The 25,860-nt window shown below is 39.6% G+C and overlaps 1 protein-coding gene across 1 annotated transcript in view; it reads left to right on the top strand.

The window, feature by feature from the left end:
• The window catches only part of CNTNAP5 (contactin associated protein family member 5), a 294,672-nt gene that overhangs the window by 111,793 nt on the left and 157,019 nt on the right, over positions 1-25,860 (top strand). The window contains exon 4 of the mRNA XM_074873542.1: positions 16,600-16,747. Within this exon, the coding sequence (XP_074729643.1) occupies positions 16,600-16,747 (148 nt within the window). The remainder of the gene's footprint in view (positions 1-16,599; positions 16,748-25,860) is intronic.

Below are 25,860 nucleotides of genomic sequence, written 5' to 3'. Positions count from 1 at the left end.
CACATATCAGCTCACGTGTTGTCCTAAGCACCAGGCTTGGAACTTGCCATATGCAACACCTGAAGATGCTTGGAGAAGTTTTTAATCAGCGTGATCTGATCATGCCTTGGGTGCTTATGATAGGAAGTGTATACTTTGTGAAATTTGACCCAATTGTGGTGAAAACTAATGCCAAGGGTGACCTTAGACATAAACCATGTCTTTTCAATGTACCGTTATGGTACATAAAAATGAAATAAGAGTTTATCTATTTAAAATGTCCAGTTCTGTTTTTCTTTAGTAGATAATAGTAGCTCTTGTTAATGTTAAGTGTCCTGGCCCTCCTGATTTCTGCCACCTGCTCTCTACAGGTTGAGGGAAGGCTGGTACCTGTCAGGTTTGGAGACCAGAGCATTCCCCACTGTGCCCCTATCGGTTTGGATTTGGAACTGAAAATACCATTTGGACTGTCAACCTTGGAGAAAGTCATCACTGAACAGCAAATCCCTGAGAGATGCTGATGTGGTACTTTCCAGTGGCTGTGATAAAGCCCTTTGGCTTGGAGACAGAGGGAAAGATAAATAAGTGATCGTCCTTCCTGGAATGCAGCTGAGCTTGTTTTGCCCTGCCTAAGCCATGGTAGAACCATGACGTAAATTAGATGTATTAAAGAAAGGGGCTGCTTTTGTGGCATCAATCTAGTAAAGGGCAAACACAGACAAACAAGACTTATCCACTTGTAAATTGGGCAATATATAGGGCACTGTGAGTGGCACCCCCTACTCCTCACCACCAGTGCACCATGTTGTGAGGCAGGCGGCTATGGGCCAGGGGATGGCAGGTTGCGTACCTGCTTCTGCTTTAAAGGGGTCTCGGGAGCCTGGGACAGTCAGGATGGCTCATGTGGAACAAGAGCACGTGGCACACAGCAGCAAGTCCCACGGGGGATTTGGGTTGGAGTGGCAGCACCTGGGCAGAAAGGCCAGGGCACCATGGGGGCTGGGACAGTTCTGTACACGTGCTGTGAGCTCAGGTTTTGGTGATATACCTGCTCTGCAGAGGGTCCAGGTTAACATGAAGTTGTGGTTGTGACAACTGTGCCGACTCCTGGTTCTAACAATGGTCCCTGAAGGCCCCAACTGTCCCTGTAGCAGTGAGCAGCAGCTGCCCATGGGCTCCTGCCTGGGAAGCCAACACGGGGAGATGGTTGGTGTAGTGTCTGCCCTGTACCGCTCCTTGGGAGAGCATCCTAAAACCTTCAGAACTAGTGAAAACACAAAATTTCTTTGCAAGAGTCATGCAAAAATATTCAAGTAATATTTTTCTGCTCAGTTTTGTAATACTTCAATTCTGAATGCATTGGAGGCAGAAACGCCCACTTGAAGCAATGAATGTATTTAGAGAAATTAGGATGTCATAAGCTGTTTTATTCAGTAGTGTGGATGCCCATGTAGATACTGATGCTTCGTAAGTGTGATACAGTTTGTAAGGATGGTCAGCTAGAAAGGAGTGGAAGGAAACCAGTGGGCTTGTGGTGCAAAGTCTGTATTTGATTTCCAAAATCTTTGTAGTTATGATCCCAGGTTCTGACTAGTCAAATGATGGAGAAATTTTCCTTTTGAAAGATGACCTGTGTCAGTACTGGTTTTTTGTTCAAGGGAAAGGAACATTTTCAGTGATATTTTTCAAAGAGAAACTTTGAAATCAAATTAAATTTTTATTGTTTTCCAGATTTCTTCTGTTCAGTATAGTTGTTGGAAAATAAGCCAATGAATAAATAGTCCAGAAATAAAATTAGTTTGTTGTTTATTTATGTTTTTTTAATGCACAATTTCCTATGAAATGTCACCAGCTCCAAATAAGAAATTTTCTTAATCCTTTTCACTGGGGAAAAAGGAGTAGAGGTTTTTCAAGTCTTTTGTCAGTAAATGCTCTGTGACACTGACTAATTATGAATCTCAGTATACCCATCTTTATCTAAAAGCTTACATGTATTATTAATTTCCTATTTTCTGTGGTCGTCTTTTTCTTTAGAGCATTGTTGAAGAGATCAGGAAAATTTAGCAGTAGCTTGACACTTCATATAGACAGACCTAAAAATTTGACTAGAAAAAACATGTCCAGAAATCGCTAGTAAAACAAAAGCTGTTGTGTCCATAAGTTGTCTGAAATGATGTTAGTTGTTTAGCTTTCTTGTGCTAGTAAACATGAATAATACTTCCTCAATCTTCTCCTGTGTCTGTCATTCATTATTTTACAGCTCTGTGTTGTATCCTACCTCGGACATTGGTTTTTCAGGTTGAAAAATCCCAGTCTGTTTAATCTTTCCACATTCTAAAGATGTTTTACACCATCGGCCTTATATTCTCGCTGTTTTCTATATTTTTTCCAATTCAACTATATCTTTGTCAAATGGAGAGACAAAACCCTCTCAGTTTTTAAGTTGTGATCACATAGCTGTTTAATATATAATGTCATTTGCATGCTTTCTGGTTGGCTTGTTCTCTACTTTTTCTAGTAATTCCTAATAACCTCTTTGGGGTTTTGGCCATGTTTGAGTCCAGAAGTGATTCTTGCATCCAGCAGTTTACAAGTCTTCAAGATTCCTGAATGACAGTAGCAGATTTACAGCCTATTTCAGAAGAGGGTGTGTGGTGGGGATGATTTTGTCTGCGTGCTGTGGTACTTTACATTTGCTGATGCTACTAATTTTCCATTTTACTGCCTGATCTTTCGGTATCATCAGATACTTGTGCAGCTTTTCACGATCAGTGTTTTTAAAAGCCACCAAATTTCAGGTTATCATGAAGTTGTGTCAGTTCTCTATATTCCGTGTTTTCTTTGATATGGCGTTTACAAAGTCAAAAAATAGCATAGATTAGACTGCATCCCCCTAGTGTCCACTGATAATTTTCTTCCCAACCTTTCTTTCCTATTCTCTAATAAATTGCTAACCTGTGAAGACACATTCCTTTTTGTCATATATCAGCTTGGTTTGCCTTTTCTTTCAGTGATTTTCAACAAAAACTTGATGAAAGTGCAAGTACATAGCATCAATTTATGCCATCATTATCAATACATAAACTGATTCCCTGGAAGAATTCCAATAAATTTGTGAGGTCTGTCTTTCCTTTGAAAAAAACAGACATGTTTTAGACATTATATAATGATCTGCATGTTTGCTTATTCTGATTTTTAAAATAATTTCTACTGATGTATGGATTTATTTGTATGTGTGGGTACTCAGGCCTGTCTTAAAGCCCTTTAAAAAAGTGGTGCTGCATTTGCCACCTTCTGTTTTTCTGGTAATGAAGTCAATTTCCTTGATAGTGTATATAGACACCACAGTTAATAGTTGAGCAATTTTATATTGAATTTCCTTGTGGAAGAATATTAACAGAGCTTAGTGGATTGCTTCTGTTCATTTTATATGTTAATTCAGTACTTCAATTTAAAATGCTTTTTCTCACCCATTCCCCCAAAAGAAAGAGCTTAGAGTTGGAATTACCCTAAGCTGCATCCTACTCAGCTCTGATGCAAACAACTCATTTAACATCTCAGCTGTTGTCTTGTCTTCTTCAAGTCTGTTTTGCAGACTTTCTCTCAGGCTTTCTTTGTATCACATATTTTAAAAGGTATTTATTGCTAGTTTTTATGCCTTATATCAAATGATTTATCTTTTTTCTTTTTTAAGTTTTACATTATGCTGGTATTCTGTATTTACAGAGCTGATCCTGATTTCCATTTTTATCATTTAATTGTGACTACTTTAGAAGGAAGTCTTCCTTCTCTTCTCTTCTTCTCTTCTTTTACCAGATTTTTTTTTTTTTGAGGAAATCTGTTTTCCGAATTAGTGGTGTGGATTTATTTTGAATCTCTAATATGATGACTTTAAAATACTTCTATGGTGCTTAAAATAATCTATCCTTTTGTTACTTTTAATTTCTATCTAATAAGTCCTAATTTTTATGTGTTTCTCCTTTTTGAAATTAAGCTCTGCTTTAAAGGAGTATCTTTGTGTGTATCTGTTGCTCTGCACTTGAGTGTGTTGAATTTCAGTGTTGTGTGACCAGTGTTGCAGAGTAGCTCCTCAATAACACTGCTTTCATCCTGAGTGCTGCTTAAGTCTAAAGCAAGCATTGTGTTTGTGTGCTAGGTACCTTGCCTACCAATTCCAGCAACTGTACATTTCTGTTTTCTAAAATTAGGGGTTTAAATCACTATGACAGCTACCCTCTCTATTCAAAGGTGTTTTCTCTACTCATGGATCTTTTTTACTGCCTTATCTTCTGTTGTGTGAAATGGTAACATCACCTGGTCCTGTTCTTGATAACCCAGATCTAACACTAATGTAGAAGAATTTCAATCCATATAAATACTAGGATGATCAATAGTAACTCATTGTCCCTATTGGTTCTAACCTTTCTTTTACCAGTGCTTCCCACTCCATCCTTACGTCATTTCTACCCTGAAACTGCAACTGTACTGCCTCCTCTAAGTGCCTGCTTTCCACTAAGCTCCTGATATGTCTGCTGGGATGTATTTTCAAATAAGCAAGGCTTTCACCCAGGTCAGTTAGACTTCCAGAATTAGCACGTGTACATTTGATGTAACCCTGGAGAACTGTATTGACATGCTCTGCTTAAATGGGACTTGACTTCCTGAGACCATGCTTTGCTGGTTAAGACGTGTGCATGTCGTCCCTTTCTGTCCTGTGCTATAATCAGGGATAAGAAATTCTCTGTTCATTCCTTAATGACTCATATGAACACTGACATAGAGGGAAATAGGAGTCTCTGAGAATGCTAATCTGAGTCTCTCCAAGGATGTCATATAATAAAAGATTTGGGAGCCTGCAGAATCGCTGCATATTTTTTTAGTCATAATGTGTTGTTCTAGTGGTGTTTTAAATAACTGTTGTCTTAATGCTGTGTTTTCTCAGCATGGATACCAGTTCGGGTGTTCATTAATGCTATACTGCAGAAACCTGAGGAGTTCAAATGTGCATGAGACTTCAGTATTGATGCAGATGCAGTAGAGGACATATCAGTGTCCTACTTTATTAGAAGATAAATTTGTATATTTGCACACTCTCCTTCTGTTTGGCAGAAAATGAGCTCATCTTTGCTGAAGACTGAATAGTGAACATAATGTCCTAGTGAAGTTTATTATGCAGGCCTCGCAGTATGCAGAAGTTTTGAAAGGAAATCCTGTAATAGGTTAATTTTCTTCTCTGTGGGTTGCATTGTCTAAAACACTTATTTCTTTCTTCCCTTCTTTGTTACTTTTCAAGATGTAGCTACTCATACTGTTTTCAGGGAAGAAAAAACCCCCAAACTTAAACACAGTGTCTTCATCTAATATTTTTTAAAAAAGGTGTTTCTATTTCTTGTTCTAAAGGCAAGCTCTTTCATGGATCCAAGTCCTGGGTCCTTTCTTTCACTGATGAACAGGAGATTAAAAAGAGTAAGAGAGCCCTGTGTGCTAGATTTCATACCTCAGGAGAAGGGCTTGTTAAGTGGCTATTGATTTTTTAAATTCTATTTTATTATATCCCCCCTCCCCATCTTGTTTTTCATATTTAAATGGGAAATATTGGTACCGTTGGAGAGACTCCTAAGGTTTCTAGTTTTTAAGTGTTTGCCTGGCTATGATTTAGGGAAAAACTGTATGGAAGGGAAAGGAGAAAGGGCATCTTATAAGAAGTGTGGAAAAAGAACACTCTGGGAAAGCAAACTATCCAATTAGTATTAAGAGGCATTATACTGAAATTATTGACATGGTATTTTAAAACATAATTCTACTTTTCACTTCACTTAAACCTTTTCCCTTCACCTAAGCTGATTTGATTCCTTTGAAAGTATCCATTAAGGTACATTTTGGGCTGCAGGTCCATACAGAAATAATCTAATTTTCTTAATATTCTTCCATCTCTAAAATGGTGTGTGAGGTTCCTGAACCTAGTGCCACAGAGTGCAAGGCTTAGGAATATTTCCACACCTCGTCTTTGACGTTCCTTTCTTGAATGGAGGTGTACAGCAGAGGATGACAATTATCAGTCTTTGTTTGCCTTCCTGTGGGCAATCCATTACAACTGCTTAAAACTGGTGACCTTTTTGTGTAAATCAGCATTGCATATCTTACTGTTAGAGGATGAGAAGACAAAGGTTCTCTAAGATCATTCTCCTTGGGGAAGGGACAAGAACTCTGCTCTTATCGAAGGTCCTAAGGACAGTCCAGAATAATGCAACCTGGTTTAGATATTTACAGAAACCTCTGTTGCATAGAAACTCCTCTTGTTGCAAGAAACAATTTTCACATTCCTTCGCTTATGTTCAGCAACATGGTGATCATGCTCATTTTCAAATATGTTTTTTACAAGTCCTGACACTTCCAACTCACAGAGCAATTCCCATCCTCTTACCATTTCCAAAATAAAAGTTATGAAGCACTTTTTATTTATGGCCTACTGTGATCTTGGGCCTCCCAAATGTATCATGACTTCGCTTAATGTCCTACCATAACAACAGATACAGGCCTTTTGCATATGCAAGCAAAATTTACACTTCAGAATCAGAATTCCAGGCCACCTTCTCCTTGCATCACTAACAGAATATTACCCTTTTTTGTGCTGTAGTTTAGAGAACATCATGATCTTCAGAGCCTACTGCTGAGGATGCTTTGGTGTGGTTGAAACTTAATGGGCCAACATGCATTTGGAAGACATTGCATATATGCCCACAGAGATGTTACAAAAGCTCATCTTACTCTTTTTCAGGAGGAAGAAAAGTGGTTTATTTAAGTTGCTTTAGTGTCCTGGAGATTACTTTATGTGGTCCAGTGATGGACCCCAATATGAAAGTGGAATGACAAGACTCAAATGTAGGATGCTGCAAACATTGCAATAATGGTTTTCTAGGAGGAAGCTTATGTCAGTTAGGTTTAACCCTCCTGTGGTACGAGAGAAGTTTATGCAACTCACTAGACCAAGACTATGGCTGATGTGCATGAGCATGGTTTCACTGCTCTGAAGAGTGCAGTAATGATTTATACCAATACAGGGTGTATACTGATACTCACAGTGTATTGACACAGGAGAATTTGCAGTTTAACAAGGCATGGTTGAAAAAGTCTAGAGAAATATATGAGCAAAAAGATAAATTTTTTTCTAATTTGCAATTGCATGGTGTTTTTGTAAGTAGAGCATAGCAAACCTTAGAAACAATCACTATTATTAGTATTATTTGTAACCTCATATTTGCATACTTTATGATGACACTCCTGAGAGATGATCTTGAGTAAGGTAAACAGCACAGTGGGATCAGTCTACAGTGACCTTTTGTGATGTTAACTGTTGTTGTCTTGGCTAGGATGTGAGCTTTCTCCTATTCAAAGGAGAAAAAAGAAATACAGAAGGCTGTGTATATCAAAAAATATGTGTGTATGTACGTGCATTTCAACACGTTATAAAACACTGGAGAAAATCAAGTCTACCTATTTATCCTCTTCCACAGGATATTACTTTACTGATCCAAATGAAAATGCCATCAAACTTCCTAACAGGGAAATAACGTAAGATAACGAAACACAATATTCATCTAAGGTCACTGTTGCATGGAATAACTAACACCCCTCTGGTGTCATCTTGCTGGATCCGTCTGGCAAATTATAACCAGAGAGATACCAAGTGTACAGCGCTAGCTATTTAAACGCACTTTGATGAAGCTAAATACAGGGAAGGTTCCCAGAGTTCCCCAACATTGCCAGACATAAACACATTCGCTGCATTGTTAATCCCACTAATTTAATGTAAAACATGAAGGTCTCCATGAGATTTATGCAGAAGAACAGCTGAAATCTATGATTAATGTTGGCGGTGGAAAGAGCAGTTTCAGTCTGTTGGCTAAGGTTAATCTAGTCAAGGTACTAGGGAAATATTTATCCTTTGCAGTGATATAGCTTAAAATACTATCTATATGTAGGATTGCCTTTAAGATGAAGTGCAGGAGGCTGAGCAGAAACAGGAATTAGCTGCCGACTTTTAGCTTAGACTTGTAATTTATGTGTTTAATTTTGCTGGTTCTTGCTTCCATTATTATTAATTTATGTAGCAGTGATAATAATAACAGCGATAACAGCTTCACCTCCAAGTGCTTCAAAGACAGAGCTGATTCTAAAAACTAAAGATGGGGATCAATTCTTCATCACTGAAATGCAACTCTATGTATGCATTTGTATTCAAAGTGTGTCTCAGTAGGGCAGGGAAATTGTACTTGGACCATTGCTGGGAAGAAGAAGGGCAGCCTGCCCAACTACAGGTTGAATAAGACACTTGGGCTACATCTGTAGGAGTAAATAGAAGGGGACAGGGACCATTTTCTAGTCCTGAGGTTGAGTGTTGTAGCTCCTATATTAGCCGTTTGGTAAACTCTCTTTTCTTCAAAAGAGATCACTGTACCTAAGCTGCCTATTGGGAATGGTCTCTGGTGAATACGATATCTCAGACTTTGCTAAGTCTGGCAGACTCTGGAAACAGATTTACACTAATTCAGACTGTTTGAAGATCAGACTGTCCATTCCAGTATAGAAAACCAGAATTTTGACAGGTGCTAGGGGTAAATCAGAACAGGAGTAAACGAAAAGGAAAAAGAAAAGCACAAAGAATTCAAAAGTTCTGTAACATTTTAAATTGTTTTGGTCTAAATAGAAATGTTTCATTGTCCTGAAGGGACCCAAGAAGCTTCATGTTTTTAATGTTACTATCATTAAACTGATGTTTTCTGGAATGATAGAGACCTGTCTAAAACAAAATATTACATAGATTGTCTTAATAGATAGTCTTTAAAAAACATGTAAAACATTTTCTCTTGCAAAATATTTTGGTAGATGAAAAATCTGGATAATCTGTGAATTGTTCTACTAACTGTTAGCACAAGGATAATAAACAACATCCTTAATATAGATGTGGCTTATGTTGGACAGTCATCTATCTGAGGCTAATGCTGTTATTAACAGTATTTGTTCCTGTAACTAACCAGAGCGAAGGGTATGCATTCAGTGTAATGGAGTAGATCAGAGGCAAATAACCTTCCCACTTAAGCAGATTATTCAAGGAAATGATTAAGTAGATGGACCCTGCCACATTATTGTATCTTCTTTCCCCTGGACTACTCTGCTACATACAGGATCTGACAGTAGCTCAGAGGTGACTAACACGTAGGAAACCAGGTGGACATTGCATTGCTGAAGCACAGCAGTCAGCCCCTCAATACGTAACAAATGTAATGCATGTTTCCCAGTAGGACCCCTGCTTGATAATCTGTACTGCAGCCATTAATTTTAATTCTTGCTGTATAGAGAAGTTAGACTGCCTCTTTGTATAGACCAATTTTTTTTTTTTTTTTATTTTTTCTTCCAATTGGGGGTGGAGGAATGGGAAGGGAAGCTGTCACTTCCTCAGATAGTTTGTTATAGGAGGATAATTTTGACAGGTGCCTCTTGTATTCTTTTTCCCCGTGCTTCCCCCTAATAGCAGCTCTGACACTGTGCCAGGGGATATTGCTTTTGAGGTTCTTGTCAAGGATGGGTGTTTCAAAGAGAAGAATGTAGCTGCTGTTAGGAAAGAAGAAAAGAAACATAAGCAGAATGCAGGCTTCTCTTTCTGAAGGTAGGATAGGCTTTAGACTAGATAGTGTCATAGTGTTCAGCCTGGAAGGGAAAACATGAGCCTGGAAACAGGCAACTCAACTCAGAAGGTTGTTAACCAGAAATGACCAATTACCTTTTGTCATGAAGACCATGGAGAGTTAACAGGAAAGACAGACATGAAGTACTAAGAGATGCTCAGAGGTGAGTGATGTGCTAAGAGGACACATCCTGCCTTCCAGCTTCCAGTCCGTGGACTAGACTGGCAGCCATTTCCTCTTGGGCTCAGACTAAATAAAACCTGCTTAAATTGGTGGAAAAGGTTCCCATTGACTCTCCAAAGCAGACAACTTTGTTGTACTTGAAGTAAAATCTGTCCTTCATTTTTAGAGATTGGTTGAAAGAAAATGGAAGGAAAATGTAACCTGATTGTTGAGAAAGAGAAGTGAGAAAACATGATGCAGAGGTTTGCTGCCCGTGTACCAAAGGAAGCTGCGCAGTAGGTGAAAACAAAGATCTAAATTACATCACTTTAAGGAGCCAAGCAGTCTTCCTTGTCATCCTTTCCTTCTCCCCATTGTCTCTAGTAGCAAAAGGATTTTTAAGGCCACATGCTGAAAGAGGACAACTCCCAAGGGCCAGGTCCTGCCATGAACCCCTGTGCTGAAGAGCTGCTCTTAACGCGCCCTCCAAATGAGGTGGAGCTTTTAGCAGCTCCCAGTCTGGACACAGGGCGATTGAGATGACAGAAAAGCCATTTCACTATGTTTCTTCATGACAAGATATTAACAGTTCTGGCTTGATGTGTTGGGCAGGACTTTTTCCATTGCATCGGCAAAGGGACATTTTTCATTGTTGACATGAACAGTATGTAGGGAAGGTAAAATGTAAAAAGAATATTTAGACTTTGAAGTTGTATTTTGTTCTTCCACATTTTTCTCTTTTGGTTTTTTGTTTGTTTGTTTGTTTTTTGTTTTTTTGTTTTGTTTTTTGTTTTAGGGCCAGGCTGAGGTGAGGGGAGGAGTTTCTAGAATTGCCTGAACTGACAGTTGCTTTCATTTCACAGCAGAAACTAAATGGATTTTTTAATTTTCATTGTTACAAAAAGTCACCACAAACCTGTCCAAGCCCAAGGTGTTGCTAGCAGGCACCGATGCAGTATAATTGTTCTGTAAAAAAAAACCTGTAGCTTCCCATTAAAATCAGAGGCTGCCTAGTTTCCATATGGTGCATTTGTAGCTGTGTTGTGTCCTTATCATGGTAGCATTCAGTCTCTTTCCACACATACAAGCAGAGGCACAGGACCCCTATTATAACATAATTTCAGTCACTGGCCTCCCCAAAACCTGGATTTAATACCCACACTCAATAGCCCCACTGAGTTGCATCCCACATAATACAAACTTGAGCAGAACTGAAATGCTGTTGCCTCTGGAGAAGGTAAAAGCTATCCTTGAGTAAAAGTTTGTTTCAACCTAGAAAATGTGAAAATCTAGACAATGCTTTCTCCTTCCTGTTTCAGATTTTCATGTTGTTTCTTAGTTGGAAATTAATGTTTTCTTTAAAGTGAATGTACATTCAAATGTTTGAGGAGGTCCTGGGGGTCATACACAAGGTAGCATGTTCTGTATCACAGTGCTATCTCCTAGTTCATGATCTTTCTCATCCTAGAAAGAAAGTTTAAAAGGGTGAATGACATTGTTTTACTCTAAGTATTGCAGTTTTGGCATTTATGACAGGCTTAGCTGCTTTTATCTCACTTTATTTCCTTCACTAAACTGCTGGATAGCTTGAATTCAGTGTGCTTCCATCCTTATTTCTTTAGGCACTGGAGGCAGCATACTGCGATATTATGGGTGAGATTTGAAGGTGGAGTGCTCTTTTCTGTGCTTGTAGTTCTTTCAGTGAAGGTTGAAATGTTGTAAATTGCTAACATCTGTGTTATGTGCCCTCTGCCCATTCATAATCTGATTTTTTTTTTTTTCCCCCCCCTCAGCTCAGTTCATCAGAGTGACTTTGGCAGAAATGAGGGTATTCAATACTACTTCAAATATCTTCCCTAGAAGGTAGTTAACCTCAGGTCTGCCAGCTCACCATTCAGGGCTGATTGTGCCTGTGTTGCTGCTTGCATACTCATTTTGAACGCATCCCATTACCTGCCTAACAAAGTGGGAGAGCAAAATATATTCAGTAGAGTCATTATGGGAACCACCTTCTGCAGCTCTGTAAATAAATTGCCATTTCCTGTGCAGAGTGTGCGTGCCGGGAAGACTGAGATAAAGGCCTGCGTCTGATGCTATCTTTTGAATTGATTAGGCTTTCATGAGCAGACACTTTTCTTGCATCCAATTTCCAGTTGTGAGTCTAAAGGTGGAGACCTGTCTAAGAGTTTGGCCAAAGTGCTAGATAAAGTTTAGCACATCAGATCTCACTGGTATGATCTGGCATAGATCTGAATTAATATATGAGGTAGCGAAACAAATGTGTGTCTGCAGAGTTATTAAACAACTGTCAAATTTCACCATGGTTGCGTGACATTTTCCTGATCTGCCCTTGAACAGCTTTTGGGATCCCTCTGAATGGGAGACTTGTATAAACAGCCCATTCATTTGAACTGTTGTTTTTCCTGAGGGAGTCATACATCCAAATTCCAGGTAACAATGGTGGTTTTCAGATTTAAACTTCTTTTGAAAGTTTTCTTTTTCATCTAAACTGGAGTTCTATTTTGTTCCACTTCAGTATAACCCATGAACCAGGTGGGCTGAGCATTGGGAAGAGCATTGTATATGCTTGTCTCATTCTTACTCCTTCCTCCGTGTCGACAGCCGCTGCCAAAGAGGCAGTACTAGGCTGGTTGGACCCTGCTCTGAACTACTGCAGCTGTTCTTACCTCACCTCTTCTTGCCAGTGGGACCTGCCTTTGCTGGCTCATAAAAAATGCCTCATAAAATATTACTGTGGTGCCATGGTCTGTGTCACAGCAGGGCACCACGCAGCCAGGCATCGTGAAACAAGCTGGGTCCAAGAGGCAGCCCTGCCTGTGGCAAGCTGTTAACCTTACACCCGCTAGCACTAGGGAAAAGTTTTTGCCTTCGAGAAGGTGACAGTATTTGGTGCTAATGGAGCTTTTTGATTTATAAGCCCCATAGAATGCCAGAAGCAGAATTTCCCAGGTAAATCATCAGTTTGTTGTGTTTATAGGGCTTGTAAGAAACCACAGATTTCAGTGCTGTGTTCCCCCCCAGAGCAACTGTGTTGCATGGGAAATGGCATGCAGGTGCTTTGTTTTCTTCGCTAGTTTGTCGTTTTGTTCCTGTGAATTAATCCATATCAACAACAAGTTGTAATAGAGGCCATTTCTCAGGAGAAAATATTTCTGCCATTCTCACCAATGTTCACTGTTAATCAATATTTGAACGTCCAGGGCTACGAAATCTGGTACTGCATCCTTGTTTCATCTTCTTTAATGGATGGATTATTTCTGTGTCAGCTGTGGGTCTCAGTTTTCAAGTGACCAACCGTGGCAATTGGTGTTATTCAATCAATGGTCTACAGCCCACAGGTGGTCCATAAAACATTGGAAGGTGATCTGTATAGCAGTGGGAGTTGGAAGCGAAAATCAAAGCAATCCTAAAGGCATACACAGTGACACCCCGCAGTTAGCAGCAAGCTGTGATGTGCCAGCTGCATGCAAAACCATCTCGTAGGCGCAGATCGATAGCTACAGCATTTCCTGTGGATTGTTTTCCCCCAAAGTTTCGCTGGCTCTTTGGTTATTAGAGAAGCTTGAGAAACACTGCTGTAAGGGATGTATTGGACTTCTAAAGGATTTATTTGTACCGACATGACTGTTTCAACATGGGAAGGATGTTTTTACATAGTTGCACATCAGGTTTGGAGTCAATTGATTTGGAGGCTGGGTGTGGGTAATTCTGGCTGTTCCTTGAAGTGTTGTGGAGGAAACTGTCTTGCACAGATGACTATGACAGTGGGGTACAGCTGTCTGTTTCACCTGGCAAAACCACAAAGAGCCTTTGACTGCAGAGGCAGTCCCTGAAACATGCTGTACGCAGCAGTGCCTGGAGGCAGAGGGCTGCCTCAGTGTTTGAGAGCAGTGGTGATGCTCGCGTGCATTGTGCTTGACTATGCGGTTTGCACAAGCTTTGCAAAAAATGTATTTACAGGTTTGCCCTGCAAGAGAGGTGTCACGACTGCCCTTAGCATCATTACAGGTAGCTGAGAACTGCCTCTATGGTTTTCCAGCAGCTGCGAGGCCCCACTGATCACAGCATGCTGCTGAGTGCCGGCGCGGGCTGTGTTCCTACCTCCTTCCCAAGCAGGAATATGTGGGCTGTTTAGCACACAGTCATATTCACAAATCACCTAATTCCCATTTCTTTGTAATTGCAAGGAGATATTTCTAGAGGTGCTGTGCTTTTCAACTTGGTCTTTCTCCCAGAATATTTTCTTTTTTATATAAACCAAAAAGTGATTACCTGGTGGGCCTGTGATGCACTGTGCAGTATTGACAGCCTTGTGTATGAGAGGATTATGGGAAAATAAACAATACAGACCCTTCCCTTGTTTCACAGTATTGCTATTTTAAGGTGTACTTTTTCTTTTGTCTCTTAATTTTCACCTTTCACTTGCTTTCTAGTCACTGCATTTTAAGGTTGTCTTCACAATTGGGAGGACTGGAAACTCTTTGCTGCCCCTCTGTTCTTTTTCTTCTTTCTTCCTTCTTTCTTTTTTTATCTTTTCAAATGTGAGATTTTTACATAATGGCAGGATTCCAAGAGGATGAGCTTACTAAACAAACAAGTAGAAACCGATGCTCCCCTTTGTCCATCTCATATATCCATGGGTGTCTTAATAATGTGAGTGCTGCCACAGCTCTGGCTGTGAGACTTACTTTCTGCTGACAGTTTCATTACTGAGAAGAACAAGGTTTTTTCACTTGAAGTATAAGGTAAAAAACCTCTGAAATACTGTTTGCCAAAGTTTGAATTTGGCTCCTATCTGGAGAGCAGTATGAGTAAGCCCAGGACATCTTGAAGTGCTACTTGTGGCATTTCTCAAAACATATCTGATGGGCAAGGCTCCTGAGCTGCTGTATGCGGTTAACTTTGAATTAAGATCAACAAGAATCGCCATCCAAAAAAAAATTAATTACATAATATAGCTAAATTTGTGAGAGGTTAGTTAACCATCACATAAGGCTTGTAGAAAACAAGAACTTGTGCATAAAAAGTTCAGAATAAGAGATGCAGGATAAGCAAAGTTTTGGGGACAGTTAGGATAGCCAAATTATATACCCTTTTCAGCCTGATAAGCTTCTAATAAAAATAATTTTACAGATCATATGTTTTGAAGGGTGGTTCTTCATGTCACTGAAGTAACTGGGGTTGTGAGACATTGTTTCAGTAAAATTGTTTGTCTTCAGAGGCAAGCAATAGCAGCAGTGAAATGTACTTGCAAAGCATGTTTTAGGAATTGAAGATATATGTTGTCTTTTTCATTCATGACTAGATGGAAAATAAGGCTTATTACATATAAGAGCATTTTTCCAGGTTAGAGTTTTTAAGGTGAAATGAAAAAAAGCATAGTATGGTTTCAAAGTATTGTTCCTTAGAAATGTTCAAGGATTTTTTTATTGAATATAGTTCTAATAAAATGATAGCACACTGCTTTTAGTGAAACAAGAACACACTGAATTTGAAGTTTTACACCATTTTAACGACATTTGGGAAAAAATTGGAATGTTTGCATTTAAGTAAAAATTTAAACAGCTGTTAATTAGTCCTTTATTTCAAAGCTGAGATGAAATCCACAATCTCTTTAACTCATCCTTCAGCCATCGAGAATTAATTGTAGGTCTACTTTACTGGGGTTATTCTGATTTGTGCTTGCATTTGTATTGCATAGTTGAATGGTGCTAGCTTTTGAATGGCAGAAGTGTTTAAAAGTGGTACAACTTTTTGTGATGAAATTTTATACTGAGAAAGCGAAAGACCTCTTACAAACACAGGCTTCCTGTGAGATTTTTTTTTTGTGAGTTCTGTCTTTGGTTTTCACATTTTACAGAACTGTTAGCTTCAAATTTAAATCCTAGCTGGGTTGCTCAAATGTTCTGAAGATAGCAGAAAGTCTGTGATATTCCTAGCCCAGTATTACAGAATAAGGGTGTAAAGATGAATTTAAAAAGCTTCAGGTGGGATCAGAGCTTGTATGCTTGTCTTAAGGTTTGTCTTTGAAAAACCTGCAGTCATTCTTCATCCGTGAGAGAATTTCTTCTCGTTGAGTGATAATTCCAAGTAGGGCTGTTAATTTGGCTTGCAATTGCAAGCAGTTAATCAAATAGGCAAGAAAAAAAGTTAACGCTTGCAAACAATAATAATTTAACTCTGTTGGGTTCAAACACAGTCAAACTGTTGACTCTCCTGTATACTGACTCAGGCTTTCATCTCTTCCTGTGTCTTGCTTGTGTTTTCTGTGGTGTATCCAGATGTACACTTTCCTGTTCATCTTCCTAGGCTCTGGCCAACCTCAGTGCCGTGTGACCATATTTTTCTACTACTCTGAATGAACCAAAGGCTAAACTGGGCCCCATCCTTCACTGTACTGAAGGGACTGGGTATGTTAGGGGCTGATGGAGTACTGTGGTGCACAGGAATATCCTTGGTTTGGAGAAATTATGCAGCGTCTTCTGTAACATCCTCATCTACAACCTGCTTTTGTGACTCCCTGTATATGTCCCCTGACTCTGCTGAGGTGCTCTGTGTGCTGCTGTCTCCCTCCTTTCCCTCTATAAGAGACACAGCACTTAGAAGAAAACTTGAGAATAAGTTTAAATAATACTGAGTAATTTATGAGACTGAGAATCGGGAAAAGGGGTGGCAGTTCCCAGCCTTAATTCAAAGTGCTTCATTCACCTCTTGGTGCTAAATGTCTCACCAAGGCTTTCTATCCTTCCAGGTTTTCACAGGGAACAGCAACGCTGACAGTGTGGTTCACCACAAATTTCTGCACTCCATGAAAGCCCGCTTCTTGCGCTTCATCCCTCTAAAGTGGAATGTTGGTGGACGGATAGGGCTGAGAGTTGAGGTCTTCGGCTGCTCCTATAGTAAGTTGTTACATCTTAACGTACATTTTCTCAAAGAGCTTTTTGTTGATGCTGTCAGTGCTGTGGGATGGGTCCAGCATGACTTTTATGAGTTAAAATGTAATATGAAATACATAGCCATCATTGTTTTTTCAGTAGCTGTCCTTGCCTCTCTGCTCAGGGATGTGCTGGCCCATCTAGCTCATCTGGTGAAGCTTTCTCAGAGCTGAGCTCACCACAGAGCAATTTGCTGGTTCTTGTGAATGCAAGGCTGACAGATGCTGCAAAACCTCCTGCCCTGCTGGAGGGCACAGAGCTACTTGGGATCTTTTGTAGGGCTTTATTTAGAAAAGGTACCACTTTTTTTCTTAAATACTTCATTTTTGGTTTTAAGGCAACTTAACTAGTTGTTGAGGAAAGTGCTGCAGATTGTTCAGCTAGTATTTCTATTTGAGGGTGATGACTTTATAGTTCCAGAGAGCAGAGAACTCATCTGCTGCTTTAAATGTTTTTGCATGGGTGTTTACTTTAGTGCTCTTCTTCATAACACATGGTGATGAGCCTCTAAGACACGGTCTGCAGCACTTTGTCACATGAGCTTTGGAGAAGCTTATAAACATTTGTTGCCTTAAGGCATTTCAGCCCCATAGTTATCTTGGTGTACTGCTACAGGTATATGACCTATCAGCCTGGAAGAATGCAAATGTAAAGAAAACAGAGCAGTATTGCTCCCATACACAAAACAAAAACAAGTCCACAAATGAGGAAACACAAGCCCGCTATGTTTCTCATGTGGCTGTGGGTTTATTTCTGAAATGGGCAAGTATGACTTGAGATACAACTGCAGACAGGTGAGATTTTCCTTGGAAGATTTCAGGGGATTAACAGCATTTTACCAGTAAATTCAATGTGGTGTGGCACAAGTCACCATCATGTGACACTACTGTACTTGTACATCTCCCCATTTAGATTCCATCTTAATCTGCTCCTGCTGGGTGCAGAAAAGGGGTTGTAAGGTAAAAAAGTGGAAACCACTCTATTTGGGAGACTTCTTAAATTCATTTGAGCAGAATCAAAGAGCAAAGTGTCTTAAACCTTTTCATTCATGTGATCCCATTGAACAGAGACACAGCTCCAGGACTCATCACTACACTTGGGTCTTAAGACTGCTTCACATGGTTTCACACAAAGATCCTTGTTGTGGTCTGTGTGTAGATCTATGTGTAGATCTAAAAGATCCATTCAGCTTTTTTTAAATGCTGCTTTTCCACCTACTTTGATGCTCAGGCACTGCGAGTAAGTACAGATCTGCAAGAGCCTGGTCTGGATGGATAGTCACTAGGATAAGAGACCACTTTTAGCCCTACCAGTGAACATGGAAACTGAAACCTATAAATCAAAACCAATGGCCCTTGATGACATCATTCCAAAGCATTTATCTCATCTCTTTTCAAAGAGCTTTATTCTGTTAATGATGACCAAAGCTGTGCAGAAAGAGTATAGTTCAAAGAGATGTGCAACAAATAGAACTCGAACTGAAGGTTGAAACTTCTGTAGCTGAGTGTGTTTGGGTGCTACTCCATGTACAATACTACATGAGAACTACTTTCATGTCATATTGTGGTTGTATCTTCTATGATGTGAAGACTTCAAAGTCACTTGAAGGCTGTTTAGTTACACTGATATCATCTAACTCTTCATCTTTGTCCTGTACCCTGCAGATACAGGAAATAAAAATGCTTGTGCAGAATTAAGGTATGAGATTGAAGCAAGCCAGAAAAGAAATAACGGGGTTCATAAAAGTTTTGCAGAGTGTTGAAATATTCATTCTGTTTATATAAATGTGCCATTCAAATTTCTCTCTGGCAAATTGTATATGCCAAGCAATACCTGTCTACAAGTTTTGCTTATATAGTTTCACAGTCTTGGCTATTCCTAACCCAGGCACTCCAGCACTGTACAAAATACGTTTGATCATTTATAAAATGTCATCTTTACTGTTATACTGACAGAATATCTGCATCAGATCCTGGTATACACCTACATAACTGCATTTTGTAATGTTTGACAGCATACAGAATCATCCACCATGTTCAATTCTGGCAGAAGTAATATATTAATAATTTGAAAAGAGTTTTAAAAAATGACAAAAAAAAAAAAAAAATCACTAGAAACAAGCTATTGGACAAGCCAGGAAGGAAATGGAGCTAGAAGAAGAGCAAATGTCCCAAGTGTGCACCATCTCTGAGATGACCCTTCATGCAAGTGTCTCTCTGTACATGAAAGAAGGGATGGGAGCCTGGGAGTAGAAACAGCGTTATAGTCACCTACCTGTATCAAAGGTTTCAACTGATATAAATTAATCTGTAAGACCCTAATTTCCAGTTATGCCCATCATCTTTAAGCTGTTGGAATGGCTTAAAGGCTTCTACAGATAAGCAAACCTGCAGTATTTGATCTTAAGTCCACTGAAGTTGAAGAAAGGATTTCCACTGGCATTTTAGCTTTGGATCCAGTCCTGAAGTATAAGACAAAAACAGAACATGTGCATGGGAAACTCATATGAACCAAAGCCTGCCCAAATGCACATGTGTGACTGTGGGGTCATTTCTAGCTTTTAGCCTACTTGTAGAAGCAGACTGAAATTCAGATGATGCTGGACCGCTGACTGTCCATTCCACCTTTCAGGCAAATGTTGCCCCAGAAGCACAGCACCTGATCTGAAAACAGTTACTTTATATTGATATCTGGGGCAGAAAGCTGTAGAAGTACAGTTTTCATTTACAGACAAGCTGGAGATCCTTTTTGTGTGAGTAGCAGCATTCACTGGTTGGCTGAAACAAAAGTCTGGGGACACTGGCAGCTTAGGCCATCTGAATTTCATGTGCTGCTGCACATCTGTTAAAACCCTGGGACTAGTGCCAAACATGCAGCTGAGCACCTTGCTGTGATACACCAGGGCATGCAAAATAGCCAGTGGTTCCTCGAACGGTCTCCGCTCACATCAGCGCCTTTATAACCTTGAATATTTGAGCAGAAGATAACAGCTGCAGGAGAGATTTGTGGTTTCACTGTTGCTTAAGCATTTTTTTGATGGCAAAGTTAGGTGAATGTTACACTCTTGTGTTAGCGCAAGGCTCTGATTTCTCATTTTTGAAGTATGACTGTCCTGTGCAACATACTCTGCTGAAGAGGTCCCAGAAACACAACCTTGTGCTACCTTTTGGTAAATGCAGCTTTCAATGCTGACAGTTTAGTAGGTGGCAAGTAGAAGGCATCAGGTCTTGTAGGTCACCAGACACTCTGCCAGGACACAGTAACAAAAAATGCCGAAGAACCATATTAGAGATTAACTGCTACGTGCAGTGGATGCCAGTGACTAACTTAACGTGTGATTTCACTGTGCTGATAAATGGCACTCACTGGTTTTTATTGATCCTACTAGAAGTAATTTGCTACTATGAATTTATTCCCAAAACTTCTCTGTCAAACAAGAGAGCTTTCTCTTCTTTTTTTTTTATTTCCTCCCTTCCCCTTTTTTTCTTTTCAACCTCTAATTGGCTGCCAGTTGACATTGTTTCTTTGGAACATAAAAACATGTTTTTAATAGTAAAGCTGTTTCAGACACATGAGTTTGCTTGACCCTGTCCCATACAGATCGAAGTTCCTATGCAACAAAGCACTCCCAAGGGCATCAAATCAGCTGGAATTCACAGATGACACATGTTAATTGTTTACTTTCTTACACAGAAAGTATATATATAAATGAAAATTAATTATTTGAAATTCCTGTAAAGATTCCATTTTACATGCTCAAAATAGGTACAGAAATAGGAAGGAGATGATCTTGATCTGAAAACATATGTTGTTGTTTCCTGTTCAGAAAAGATTTTATGATGAGTTAAATGGAAATTTCCATGCAGAGGTATGTGTAAGCTCTTAATGTCCCTTTGCAGCAGTGGCTCTAGAAGCAGTGAGATTGTAACAGATAACCAGAGCTGCAGCAGAGGAGGTGTTCAGACAAATGGCAAACCAATTGCTTTTGATGTTGGGGGCGGTAAGGGGGGAATGGGTATATCTTTATAGTTGGGAAAAGTCTTGTTAGCTTAGCGCAGGAAAAAAATCTGCTGACACAATTGCTTTTATAGGATAAGATTTATAGCTGCATTGAAGATGCTGATCATATTCTATAACTGGTTAACAGCCCAAAATGCATCAGCAGAATCAGGTGTATGTGCAGTTAACAGGCTGGGAAACCACAGTAGAAACAATGATAAGGTGTGAGAACAGGTTATCTTCTGCTTTTGAGAGCAGAGTTCTTCATTCACAGTTCAGGACTCTGATTTCTCATCCTTTGCTGTCATTGCTTCAGGGAATATGATCTGATATTGTGCTTTTTTGATTAAATGATATTTTTACTGGATCTTTTTATCTTTTTTTTTTTTTTTTCCTCTTTTCCCCACCTTCTTTCATCCTCTCCTTTGTCTTCCTATGAGACAGAAAAGAATGCATTGTAGAGCACCACTTTAAAGTCTGATGGTCATTGACCAGTAGTGTTTGTAACCAGCTGCATAAGATAAATACTGAAATGATTGCTTACCAAGCTGCAGACATAGATTTGTGATAGGGATAAAGCTGCATAGCAGAACAGTCACCTCTGAAGTGCTCATCCACATTCATCCCTTGGATTGCATGTCTGAGAGGGGTATGAAGAGCGAAGCCAGATTGTTTTAGACTAACTCAAACCAGTAAGTCATGACTGGCCAGGAGACATATCTGTTCAGACCAGGAACGGTCCTCCTCCTTCCTGCAGGGAGTTAAAGCTTCTGTTCATTGATGCAAATACAAGACCAAAAGTTTCTGTCTCAAATTGCAACTGTTCCTAGAGGATATTTTGTATTTTGGAATAACTTTGCCAAGCAAGTGTTTACTTTTTCCATCATCACTAGGAAGACTGTCTTTGTAAGTATGAATGTATATCTTCTCTGCTGTCAGGAGCAGATCGCTGCACAAGTAAACTCCATGCTCTCACATCTCTCCTAGCCTGGGTCCTCTCAGAATAGCTGGTCCCAGAGGTTGAGCTCTGTGGTCACATGCTCCCTTTAAAAAAAAAAAAAAAAAAAGCTGAATTAACCTGGTAATCCACCTTCAACTAACTGCCTGTGTTTACACCCACCCCCAAGTGACTTTAATGTTTGGATCTATGTTGGGAAAGGAAATTCAAATGCAATGATGTAACTGGCACCCCTGGAGTCAGAACCTCTACTGAATTTCATAAAAGTTTGATGAATGATTCCTATTTTATGGGAACTTCTTCACCTGTGAGCAGGAGTACATAGATACTCCTGCCCCCTGTACTCAGCACTGGTGAGGCCACACTGTGTTCAGTTTTGGGCCCCTCACCACACAAAAGACATTGAGGTGCTGGAGCATGTCCAGGGAAGTGCAAGGAAGCTGGTGAAGGGTCTAGAGCACAAGTTTTGAGAAATGTCTGAGGGAACTGGGATTGTTTAGTCTGGAGAAAAGGAGGCTCAGGGGACACCTTATCACTCTCTACAACTACCTGAAAGGAGGTTGTAGCGAGGTGGGTGTCAGCCTCTTCTGCCAAGTAACAAGGGATAGGACAAGAGGAAATGACCTCAAGTTGTGCCAGGGGAGATTTAGCTTGGACATTAGGAAAAATTTCTTCACTGAAAGGGTTGTCAAGCATTGGTCCAAACTGCCCAGGGAAGTGGTTGAGTCACCATCCATGGAAGTATTTAAAAGACGTGTAGATGTGGCACTTAGGGACATGGCTTAGTGGTGACTTGGCAGTATTAGGTTTATGGTTGGACATGATGATATTAAAGGTCTTTTCCAACCTAAATAATTCTGTGATTTTGTATGTATTTACAGCAGATGCATCTGTTTGAATTGTTGGTCAGTGGAGAATAACATGAAGGAAGCATATTTTGCCTGATCTCACTTTTGAGTTTTGTAGCCTTGTTGATGAGGACAGTATAGAAAAGTACCCAGACTGAGTTAAGTCTGTCTTCAGGGAGAATAAGTAAACCAGCAGGAAGTGCGGAATCAAACCACATGTTGTGTTTTAGTTTGTTATTCCTACAGGTTTTCTGAGACTTATAACATTTCTGATCCTTGTTCTCTTGCTGCAAGTAGATTATGGACATACATGGACTAAATAAACACTAAGCAAACAAGCAGGTTATCTGGTAAATTGTGCTGTATCTTTCAATTTTTAACAGGAAGCCAATGATTTGTTGTCATGCAAACTGCCACTAATGACTTTTGGCTGCCAGTCTTAGCATTTATTTGACATATTCCCATTTTGTTCAGGGCTGTTCATTGGCCAGTGGACTCACAACCGATAATTAGTGAACTTCTCAGAAACAAATTTTCCTTTGTGTTATACTCCATAAATGTCAGTAGTAGAGCTCTTCAAGAAATTGTGTGTTATGCTGTAGCTTAGTGGAGAGTTAAGAACAAGGACTGAAGTGTGAACTTGAGTTTAGATCTTAAGAAGAAGAAAAAACAGGCTGCTATTATGGCAACATTGAATCAGTGCTCTCTTACAGTATCTTTGTTTTTGAGAGCTGGGCAGAAAATCAACTTTAACTGCAAAATGCACTGGAAATCAAAGACAGTAAGTTCTTTATAAGCTATTTCCTAATTCCTGCCTGTGTTAAAATGAAACCATTTTTATGATACACTTGCAATTTACTTTAAACAAATTGAAGTATTTAATTTAGCTAGGGGAAATTCATAAGAACTAAAGTATGAATTTAATTCCCTTTACAGAAACTGGCAGTCAAGGTGTCAATAGAGAGAAATCAGCAATTCTGAAGGAGCTGTTTCTGAACAACTAATTAAGAAATAAAAAACAGTAAAAGCAGGTGGCGTGAATACTTTTGTAGTCATAATGCTTCCTATACTAGCAGCTTTTCCATGTATGATGCTAAACAGCATGTTATAATTCTGACATCACAGATAAGAAGTTGATCTTAGTTTATTCTGGAGTGAATTTTTCCCAGGGTTGAATTTCTTTGTAGTGTTATTCTCATAAGAAATAATCAGTTGCCTTCAGATTTTGAATGGAATCTTTTTTTGCATGACGGAATTTCACATCAAATTTAAATTTTGGGCTCTCTGCAAGTTTGTAAATGTGCCACAAACTTCTGTACAAACTGTCATACTGATATGCAGAAATTATCGATGGTAGTTTCCATGGTAACAAATCATTAACGGGTCTTTTATTTTCTAAGCTTACAATATTTTTTAATTGTAAACCTCTTTAAATCTTGGTCCAAAAATGAAAAAGAGGGGGAAAAAAAAATCCCTGTTATTTCTGTTTTCAAAGAGGAGCAAATGAATCTACCATTAATGCTCAAAAAGATAGAAGAACTCTCAAGGGAGTTTATGTGACTTAAATCAGCAACTTTAATAACACTGCAGATGCTGACCTGGAAGACTTGATTGGTTTTTTCTTATGGACCTTTCAGTTATTTTTCAAAAGAAAATGGAAAGCTGATAGCCTTGGATTGTCATTAAAACATGTGGTTTGCAAACAAAGATGGTCTGTGCTCTTTCTTCTTGGTTACTCTGAAGGTATTCTTTGTCTTTATTCACATATATCCCAGTAGTTACATAGCTTAGTAAACCCTTGTTCAGATTCTTCATCATCTGGTGTTCTTAATTGTTAATATTTTTCTTAACAACAGGAAATAGCAATTGACAGATTTATTATTTACAAGTGTATATTTTATCCATAATTTGTGCCAAATTGCATTTGGATCATAGAATCATAGCATGGTTTGGGTTGGAAGGGACCTTAAAGATCATCTAGTTCCAACCCCCCTGCCATGGGCAAGGACACCTTCCACTAGACCAGGTTGCTCAAAGCCCCATCCAGCCTGGTCTTGGACACTTCCAGGGAGGGGGGCAGCCGCAGCTTCTCTGGGCAACCTGTTCCAGTGTCTCACCAGCCTCACAGTAAAGTATTTCTTCCTTATATCTAATCTAAATCTACTCTCTTTCAGTTCACAACTGTTATCCCTTGTCCTATCACTGCTGTCACGTCCTGCTCAAACAAGGGAGACAAGTGACTTAGATTTGTAAGTCCCCAATGGAGCAGACAACGGTGAGACTAGTCTCAAAGTCCAGACATTTATTAATTTCCCACAATGTAAAGTCCAGACATTTATTAATTTCCCACAATGTACTAATTGGGTAAATGATAATTGACTAAGTATATAACGAGTTATGGCAAGCAATATAATATGCCTTGCATTACCTAATGATGATAAGGCAAAAGGGGGAAAAAAGAGAATAAGAGAGATAGAGAGAGATGTAGAAATAGAGATCACCGGTCTGGGTTCTTGTGTTGGTCCTGCCAATGAGGGTTCAAGGTGCATCCGTCTTCACTTCACTTTGCTTTGCTTCACTTCGTTCCTTTTCTTTCACTCCTCGCCCCCCCCTCAATTTATACACACTTTCCTTGGGTTCCTCCCCTAGGTCAACCTACCTATCTGTATATCACATGTATGGGGAGGGATAAGGTGCTTCATGGGATGATGTAACTAGCCTGATTTTGTTAATCTTCATTAGCATATGCAGGGGTGTCAACTTTAATATGCATTTTGTGGATAATGAAGCAAAGGTCATTCACTGGACAGATGGCCCTTGAAACTTTACAAGATGCACCAGAGCAGAACCATCTTGTCTTCACAGGGCTCCTTCCTCCAGCTGCATCCTGTGCTATCCAGGCAGGCTTATCAGCTCCAAAATCCACACTATCAACCCCATGACTCTAGTTTTGTTACTTGTGCATGTTAGAGACATTCCTCAGCTCGTTGGGCCTTCTCCCCCCTGCCCCATGCCTTATCTTTTTCTCAGGCTGTTTTTCTCAGTCCTTGTTTCTCACAGGCCTGTTTGTCTCAGGCCCTGTTTCAGGGAGTTAGAAGTTGTCTTTCATAACTACACTCCCTGATAAAAAGTCCCTCCCCATCTTTCCTGTAGCCCCCTTTAAGTACTGGAAGGTCGCTATAAGGTCACCCTGGAGCCTTCTCTTCTCCAGGCTGAACAACCCCAACTCTCTCAGCCTGTCCTCATAAGGGAGGTGCTCCAGTCCCCTGACC

Source organism: Strix uralensis, chromosome 6 (genome assembly GCF_047716275.1).
Source record: "Strix uralensis isolate ZFMK-TIS-50842 chromosome 6, bStrUra1, whole genome shotgun sequence".
Lineage (NCBI taxonomy): Eukaryota > Metazoa > Chordata > Aves > Strigiformes > Strigidae > Strix > Strix uralensis.
The sequence above is the reverse complement of the archived record's forward strand: the minus strand, read 5'-3'. Positions and strand labels throughout refer to the sequence as shown.